At 42.5% G+C, this 8,341-nt stretch overlaps 1 protein-coding gene across 1 annotated transcript in view; it reads right to left on the reverse strand.

The window, feature by feature from the left end:
- The window catches only part of Atp6ap1l (ATPase H+ transporting accessory protein 1 like), a 25,816-nt gene extending 19,743 nt beyond the window's left edge, over positions 1–6,073 (reverse strand). The window contains exon 1 of the mRNA XM_021180952.2: positions 5,915–6,073. Coding sequence (XP_021036611.1) covers positions 5,915–6,009 — 95 coding nt within the window. The 5' untranslated portion in view covers positions 6,010–6,073. The remainder of the gene's footprint in view (positions 1–5,914) is intronic.
- Positions 6,074–8,341: the final 2,268 nt, after the last annotated feature.

Genomic DNA, 8,341 nt, shown 5'->3' on the forward strand with positions numbered 1-8,341 from the left:
TGGAAATGTAAATGAGGAAAAGATGTAATAAAAAAAATATAATAAATAAATAAATAAATAAATAAATAAATGTCCTCCAATGGACACTGAGCAGACAGGTGGCAGCAGGTGGGTGACACAGACATCCTTAATGTGTGGTGGTTCTTACACAACCCAGTGGTGGTTCTCCCACACGCCCTCAGTATTTCTTTTGAGAACAGTGCTATAAAAAGAGCAACAGTTGCCCTTCCTGTTCTCAATTTCCTTGCTGAAGATGTGCCTCCTTGTTCCCCAATTACCCTTCATCTCAGCATCAGCCATCAGGCATGGACCCTCACCAGATCTGTGTCAACTCAGGCTTCTGGCCCTTGAGCTTCCAACACCATAAGAGAAATGAGCCTCTTCCCCACCCCACCCCCCACCCCCAAATAGCATGTGTAGAGTAATTCTTTATAGTAAACTCACTAACACAAATTTCTCCCACTGCGCTGACTTTCTAGGACAGTGGTTCTCAACATGTGGATTGAGATCCCTTTGAGGGGACACAGGACAGATGTCCTGCATATCGGATATTTACATTACAATTCATAATAGGGGCTGGGTGTGGTGGCGCACGCCTTTAATCCCAGCACTCAGGAGGCAGAAGCAGGCAGATTTCTGAGTTCGAAGCCAGCCTGGTCTACAGAGTGAGTTCCAGGACAGCCAGGGCTACACAGAGAAATCCTGTCTCGAAAAAAAAAAATTCATAACAGAAGCAAGATTACAGTTATGAAGCAGCAACAAAATAATTTGATGGTTGGAGTTACCATGACATGAGGCACTGCAGTAAAGGGACAGCAATAGGAAGGTTGAGAACCACTGCTCCAGGACATTACAGTGGATGGCTCTTTATTGTGAAGCTCTCTAACATGAATTTCTAAAGTAAAATGTTAGGATAGGAGATAGAGGAATGTTTTGTCATGTATTCCAAGCATATAAAAAAGTGCAGTACAGGGGATTAGAGAGCAGCTCAGTGAACACGTGTTGCTCTTCCAGAAGACAAGCCCTAGTCCTAAAACCCACATCAGGAAGGAGGCCCACAACTTCCGGACTCCTGACTCCAGGGGATCTAATGCCTCGGGCCTCCTCCAGTACCCATGCACACCCATATGCCAATGATTTAAAATAAAATAAATCTTTTTAGAAATGCAAGCCAAGACACACGTACCCCAACCCCCCATTCAGCCTTAGTGTCTCAGCCAATCTTCCTTCATACATAATTAACTAGAGCTAGTTACAAATTAAATACAGTATTCTAATTAGCTAGTGAAAATGTCTACAGGTGACAACTTTGAGGAAGTGTCTCCTACCTGCTCCTCACACATACATGTATGCTACAGTTTGTTCACCATTATGTACAGTATTCAAGTGTAATTTTTATACAGTAAACTGTATCCATGTAATGGGGTCAGCACCAGTGTTGCAGGAGCATAACCATGACACTAGAGCTACAACAGAGTTAAAGACTACCATTACCACTCACCAGAGGTTCTCCAAGCATCGCCACAGTGTGCCCGTCACCATCCACCTTTCATCCCAAGCGCATAGACTGGTTCTCCTTTTGTATGAGTTTTCATTTTACAGAATTGTAAATTAATAGTCACATAAAATGTATCCCTTATCTGGTTTCTTTTACTCTTAACACATGACTTTGGAATTTATGAACACTATTTCTTCTCTCAGGGTTTTATTCTAATCCATTTCTAGGAAATACCTCACTGGATAGATAGATAGATAGATAGATAGATAGATAGATAGATAGATAGATAGATAGATAGAACACATTGTATCTGTCTTACACACTTTCACGTTTTACAGGCATGTGTGATGTTTGTAGCTTGGGACTTGACAAGATTTAAGAGCTTTCATATGTACCAGTTTGCGTGGAATGTTTTATTTATTTATTGTTGCAGTGCGGGGAGTGAACCTAGTGCTTCCTTCACACAAGGCGTGCGTTCTGCGGCTTAGCCACACACAGCCTAGGAGACATGTCTGTTAAGTCCCTCATGGAAGGGGTTGGCATGAGTCAGTCCTCGGAGGCCATGTTAAGTCCCTCATGGAAGGGGTTGGCATAAGTCAGTCCTCGAAGGCCAATCTTATTCTCGTGAACTTGGGGGCACTGAGAAATTTAATTTCCTGAGCAATGTGTGTCTTACGTAAAACATCTCTACCTACCTAACCTCCAAATCCTGCCATGTGAGTTGAAACATCGCTGAATATACGAAAGAAGTGCTAACAAGCAGAAAACACTTTCTGGAGAGCCAAAGCTTTTTCATACACACACACGCGCACACACATACAACTTTAAATTTTCTTCAGTTTAAATGTTATTCACAAGCTATATGTCATAATACCAACTTGTATATTCAATTTTTAAGTGTCTTCAGTTTAAAAAAAAAACATAGAACTGATAAAGTAGATTTTACCTAGGAATAATAAAATGTACGGAGTCAATTGGGAATTCCTAGCTTATAGAGGAGTTTATGGAATACTTGTGACTATAAGTATTTTAATGAATGAACAAGTCATAATACCATTAAACTGCTTCATCTATTTGAGACTTTAGTCTATTAATCAAATTTCTCCATGTGTTTGTTAATGAAGGACTTAAAGTAAACAAAGAAGTTCACTTCCATTTTAATGCATCTCTGGTCAAACCATACAAAAATCATGTCATTTTTAAAAAATATTTATTTATTTATTTACTATGTAAACAGTGTTCTCCCTGCATGTATGCCTACAGGCCAGAAGAGAGCACCAGAACCCATTACAGATGGTTGTGAGCCACCATGTGGTTGCTGGGAATTCAACTCAGGACCTCTGAAAGAACAGCCAGCAGCACTCTTAACCTCTGAGCCATCTCTCCAGCCCCAATAATGTCATTCTTGATCAATATACTGCAGTGCAGACAGGCTTTACACAGAACCCTAAGTCTGAGCAAGTGAGATTTTGTTAGAAATTTGATCTCAACCAAAACAAAATATGCATCCCTATGTAATATCTGAATGATAGGAAAAACTAACAGCTGTCCACAACTCTCTATGTGAACAGATCGAGAAACACTTGTGTAAATAATTAAATTTAGATTGGCCTAGTAGCCCAAGCCTGCAATGGCAGCTATTCAAGAGTCTAAAGCAGGAGAATCAAAAACTCATTTTCTTCTGAGTCTACACAGGGTACTCAAAACCAGCTTGGGCAACTAAATAAGGCCCTTTCATAAAATATAGTTCTAAATGGCTAGACATCATAATGAAACCTCATATGTATAATTAATATAACAAAAATATTTTTAAGTGACTATGGGCCTGGGGAGATAACTCATCGGTTAAGCATGTGGGCCTGAGTTCAAGTCCCAGAACCCATGTTAGAAAGCCGGCCATGGAATCATATATTTGTAATCTTAGCACTTGGGAGGCAGAAACAAGAGGAGACCAGGGACTCAGTGTCCAGCCAGCTCAGCTAAATTAGCAAGATTCAGATCAGCGAAGAGACCTTGTCTCAAACACACAAGCTAGAATAGATTGACATCAGAGGGAGTTCCAGGCCAGGCAGGGCTGTACAGTGAGAGGTCCATCTCAGACAAACAAAAGAACCAATCCAACTTTCCAAAAAGAATGAATGGTGACTTTCACTCTTTTCTTTTACAGGATTGTTTTCCTTTTATGTGTGTGTTTACATATGTGTATAAGGTGTGGGCATGTGTGTATACAGAGGCCAGAGGAGGGGGCCAGGGGTCTTCCCCCATAGCCTTCCGCCTTGCTCCCTTGAAGTGGGCTTTCTCACCCAACCTGGAGCTCACTGCTTTGCAGCTAGGCTGGTAGCCAGAAAACTCCAAAGTCTTCGTCCCTTCTTCACTCACAGTAGGGCTGGGGTTACAGGCACACATGGCCAACGCTTGCTTTTCTAACTGGATGCTGAAGTCTGAAGTCGGGCCTTCACTTTTACACTGCAAGAATGCTCTTACCCACAGAGCCATCTCATGCCCCAGTATGTCCCACACCACTCTTCAGCTTAGGAAATGTGTATAGCATTAACCTGCTGTCATCTCTCCTAGGGAGAGCCCTACAGAGTTAAAAGATCATTTCAGATCCATGATGTGACAGAACATTTACAAAATAGGAATTACCGGTTCCCTCATGGTGAGTTAGCATGTATTACTGGATTAGAATGGCCACCTACACGACTTAACGTACACTTTGTTAATGTTCAAATTATCGCACAGAATAATGGGTTTCATTTTTAGACTGTCAGACATAATTTGCTTTCACTGACTGTCCTCCCGGCTCTGTTCCCACGCCCACACCACCACCCATCTCCTCTTTCTTCCCCAAAGCCCCTTCCTCTCTAGGACACATGTACTCAGTCACCTCCTCTCTGTGCTCCTCCCCAACCCTCCCTTTAGTCCTCCCATTTTCCTTTCATGATCCCTTTTCTAGTTTCATGACCTACACTGTTCGGTCCCCCCACACTTATATTAAAATCTAGGATCTGCCTAAGAGAGAAAACAAGCTGTATTTCTGCTTCTAAGTCAGAGATGCTACCTAATAGCTCAGTTACACCCATTTTCTTGCAAATGTCATCATTTCTTTCTTTAGGATGAAATAAAATTTTATTGCATATACATATCACATTTTCCATATGTACTAGTTAGTAACATGTAGATATTATAACTATCTGGAAGAGTATAGCTGTTTATATAATTTCTAAGATCTATGATGCTCCTGAAACTAAAATTATATATATCTTGCTCTAATAAAAGCAGAATTTGATTTTTTTAAATTTTGACATTTTTTTTTTTTGCCATTATAAGAAATACAAAAAACCACTTATTTCTATGTAAACTGGGTGGAGTACGGTTTATAGACTTGGATAGAGCTCAGTGATACAGCACTTGCTTAGCATTCACAAGGCCCTAAACTTTATTGCTCAGTAGCACAAAAGTGCAGGATTCCATGATATTATAAAGCCAGGTTCGTGCTCATAATCCCAGACCTTGGAACCTGGTAGGAGGTCAGAAGTTCAAGGCCACTGTTGGCTATAGGCAGATTCAAGGTCAGCCTGGGCTTTAAGAGACCTGTCCCAAACAAAACAAAGTAGCATTTAACCACCGAAGACATTTAAGCCATGTCCTATCTAAAAGTGACCTTCAATGAAAGCACCAATTAATTTAGGGAGAGAAAAGAACAGAACATGTTTAATGTCTATCCTTAAAGCTGTTATCAGCTGCTGACTTAGGAGTTCTTCAAGGAGCTTTGCCAGATCAACCTGCTTGCTGCTGGGCTCTGTGTTCGCACGAATGTCCCCAGTGCATTTGGTGAGATGGCACATCATGAATAATTGGGGAATAAGACATACAGTGGCTGCGGTTGAGATTCTAAATATACTTTTTTAGAGACAAGTGTGTATTCCTTTGTAAGATATAGAAAGAAAACAGACAAGAAAACAAAAACGGTGCTTGTTAATTGCAAGGGCTGTCCTAAACCATCGGCACCTTCTATTAATCAGTGCGACTTAACATCATTTCCTTGGGCTCACAGGTTACGCATCCCTAAGGTCTCCACTCATAATTATGACAGGAGACACTGTGAACTTAGCCCCTATTTATAAACATAAAAGAAACCGGAACCAGGTCTGATCTGAGAGTCGGTTAAGCAGTGGTATATTTAACACAAATGCAGTGTTTCTTAGTGTTTTGAACAATAGTCCTTGCCTCTTACAATAAAAGTCTAGTATAATAAATACTGTCGTTAGCTGTATGGTATAACCTAGCTTATACATTTTTGAACCATAAATAAATGCAGGAACGTAACTCTATAAAGAAAGAACAGAACATCTAATATCACACTTGCACCGAGGTTCACAAACACATCGCGTTAAAGGATGGGCCGTTACTCACCCTACATTCTTCCTGGCAAGTATCTGATCCAAACTGACTGAAAACACCATACATAAGAACAAAAGTGAGAAACTAAACAAGAGTTTTCTTCCCATCAAGAAGTGTATGCTTCTTCAAGCCAAGCGCATCTGTTAATTTGTAGAGCAGAGCAGAGCAGAGGCTGGACTGTTCTTGCCAAGTGACTGACAGCACCTTCAGCCAATAAAAAGATAGCTTTCCCAGGATGCACTGGGGGTGGGGGTGGAGGGAGAGGAAGGAAGGCGAGGCCTGACAATGGCTCTATCTGAAGCACAGAGTTTTAACGCAGCATTTAGCTTTTCAATTATTCATTGCATTAAAGCATTAGGGAGCGGGTTTTAGAGAAAATGCATCGCTAGTGAGCCCTTTACGGGAAGTTGCCCTATTGAGTGACTGCTGCACACACTTAACTAAGGTTCTCATACTGCTTTCCAGAAAATGGTTGCCTTTCTCTCTCAAATCAACCAAGTATTTATTTTTCCAGACATTTTTAAGGTAAACTAGTTGGTAAAACATTCTCTAGAATTTACCTCTGTTTCCACACGTGTCCTAGGTCATAGTTCTCTGTTGAATGTGAACTTTCCATCTACCTGAGCGGGCTTGAGAGGGATACTGAGGACCTCTGGCTCTGGAGTTAGGAGCAGCTAAAGTCATGCCCGGTGGGATGGCTTTGAGAGCGTTCTACCGTAACAGCCAGCGAAGTTCTCCCTCCTGTGAAGGTTTTCTGTAGAATCAGGGGCAGGGGTGCTTTAAAGAATTGCCTCAGAGGGGAAGAGGAGGAGGTATGCGCACAGGACAACGACGCATGTGCTGGAAGATATCAGAACAACGTCCAGTATTTTCTATGCTGTTATATGCTGGCTGTTATATGCTGGGTAAAAAGGATTCTGGTGAAAATGAGATGGCAAAAACTACACATAATAAAATCCTATAACACTGAGAGTCTTTCCAAACGAAACATAGGCATTTTTGTTGCTTCAGAACTTGATACTTCGAGTGGAAAAGTACTAGTAGGTGACAGAGGCTATCTTTAATTTTTTAAATTATTATGTTATGGGTATGAGTGTCTTACCCACATACACGTCTGTGCAGCACATGTGTACAGTGCCTTCAGAGGGCAGAAGAGGGCCTTGGATCCCTTGAAACATGAGTTAGCTACCATGTGGGTGCTGGGAATCCAACCTGGGTCCTCTGGAAGAGCAGGCAGAGCTGTTAACCACTGAGCCATCTCTGCAGCCTGAGAAGGGCTGTTTTTAATTGAATTTTGGGGGAAGTAATGGATTTTAGGGAAGCTAGGGACTTGTTGGTGACATTCTTCTCTTCATTGTGTGCTGTCTCCTCCTCATGTGGCACCAGGCACCCCTTCAGAAAACTACAAAAGGGAAATGAAGCATAATAAATGGGGAAAATGAAAAAATACAGAAACAAAGGGGAAGGGTTGTGATAATAACTTAATAATATGCTGGGTGAGCTGGCACACATCTATTTTCCAGCAGTAGAGAGCTGAAAACAAGAAGACCACAAGTTCAACTTCATCCTTGGCCGCATAGTTAGTTCTGGACCACTTGAGATGCTGTCATCATCATCGTTGTCATCATCATCTGTGGGACTGTGATAGACAGCCTATTTTGGTTGAATGGGGCTTGCTCCCAGTAGAGAATTCTACAAGAGACAGAAAAGCAAGCCACATTCCCAGAGACAGGTGCCTAAAACCACAGAGCCCCCAACTCCATAATTCTGTGACTATCAGTCACACAGACAATGTCCCACGTTTCTGGCATTCTGGATAGACTCCATCTCCACAGTTACCTGACTATAGACAGGTATGCTCCTCCCCACAGTTACCTGGCAACAAGATAGCCCAGCTCACTATAAGAGGGGCTGCTTGGCCCCTTCTCACTCTTCTTTAAGCCCTTACCTTTCTTACTCTCTAGCCCTCCTTCCCTCTCTCTCCCTTCCCCCCTCTCTCCATGTGTCCAAGGCCAGTCTCTCTCTCTCTCTTTCTACCTTCTCTCTTTTTCACCACCTTTCTACAATAAAGCTCTAAAACTATAGACTGTCTCTGATCATCAAGGCCTACCGTGCTTGAATGATGGGATAGGCTTTCTCCTAAGGAGCTATGTCTAAACTCCTGCAGGAAGGTCTTCCTGTGATCCAGCTGTGGACCTGACAAAGGACTCTCGCCTGCATGGGAACCATCCCCCTGCTCTCGGGGCTCAATACCGCCCCAGGTGGGCGGGGGGGAGGGGTGAGCGACTATTCTGTTCTCAGCTCCTCCACCATATCCAGCATGGGATGCCAGAGGCTGGGAACCTAGTACCTAGGGCTGCCCCTGTCGCCGAGTGGGGGTAAGTGGCTTCAAACAGCCAGACACCCACCCGGGGCCATGTGGAAAGCGTGCGGCAGTCT

Source organism: Mus caroli, chromosome 13 (assembly GCF_900094665.2).
Source record: "Mus caroli chromosome 13, CAROLI_EIJ_v1.1, whole genome shotgun sequence".
Lineage (NCBI taxonomy): Eukaryota > Metazoa > Chordata > Mammalia > Rodentia > Muridae > Mus > Mus caroli.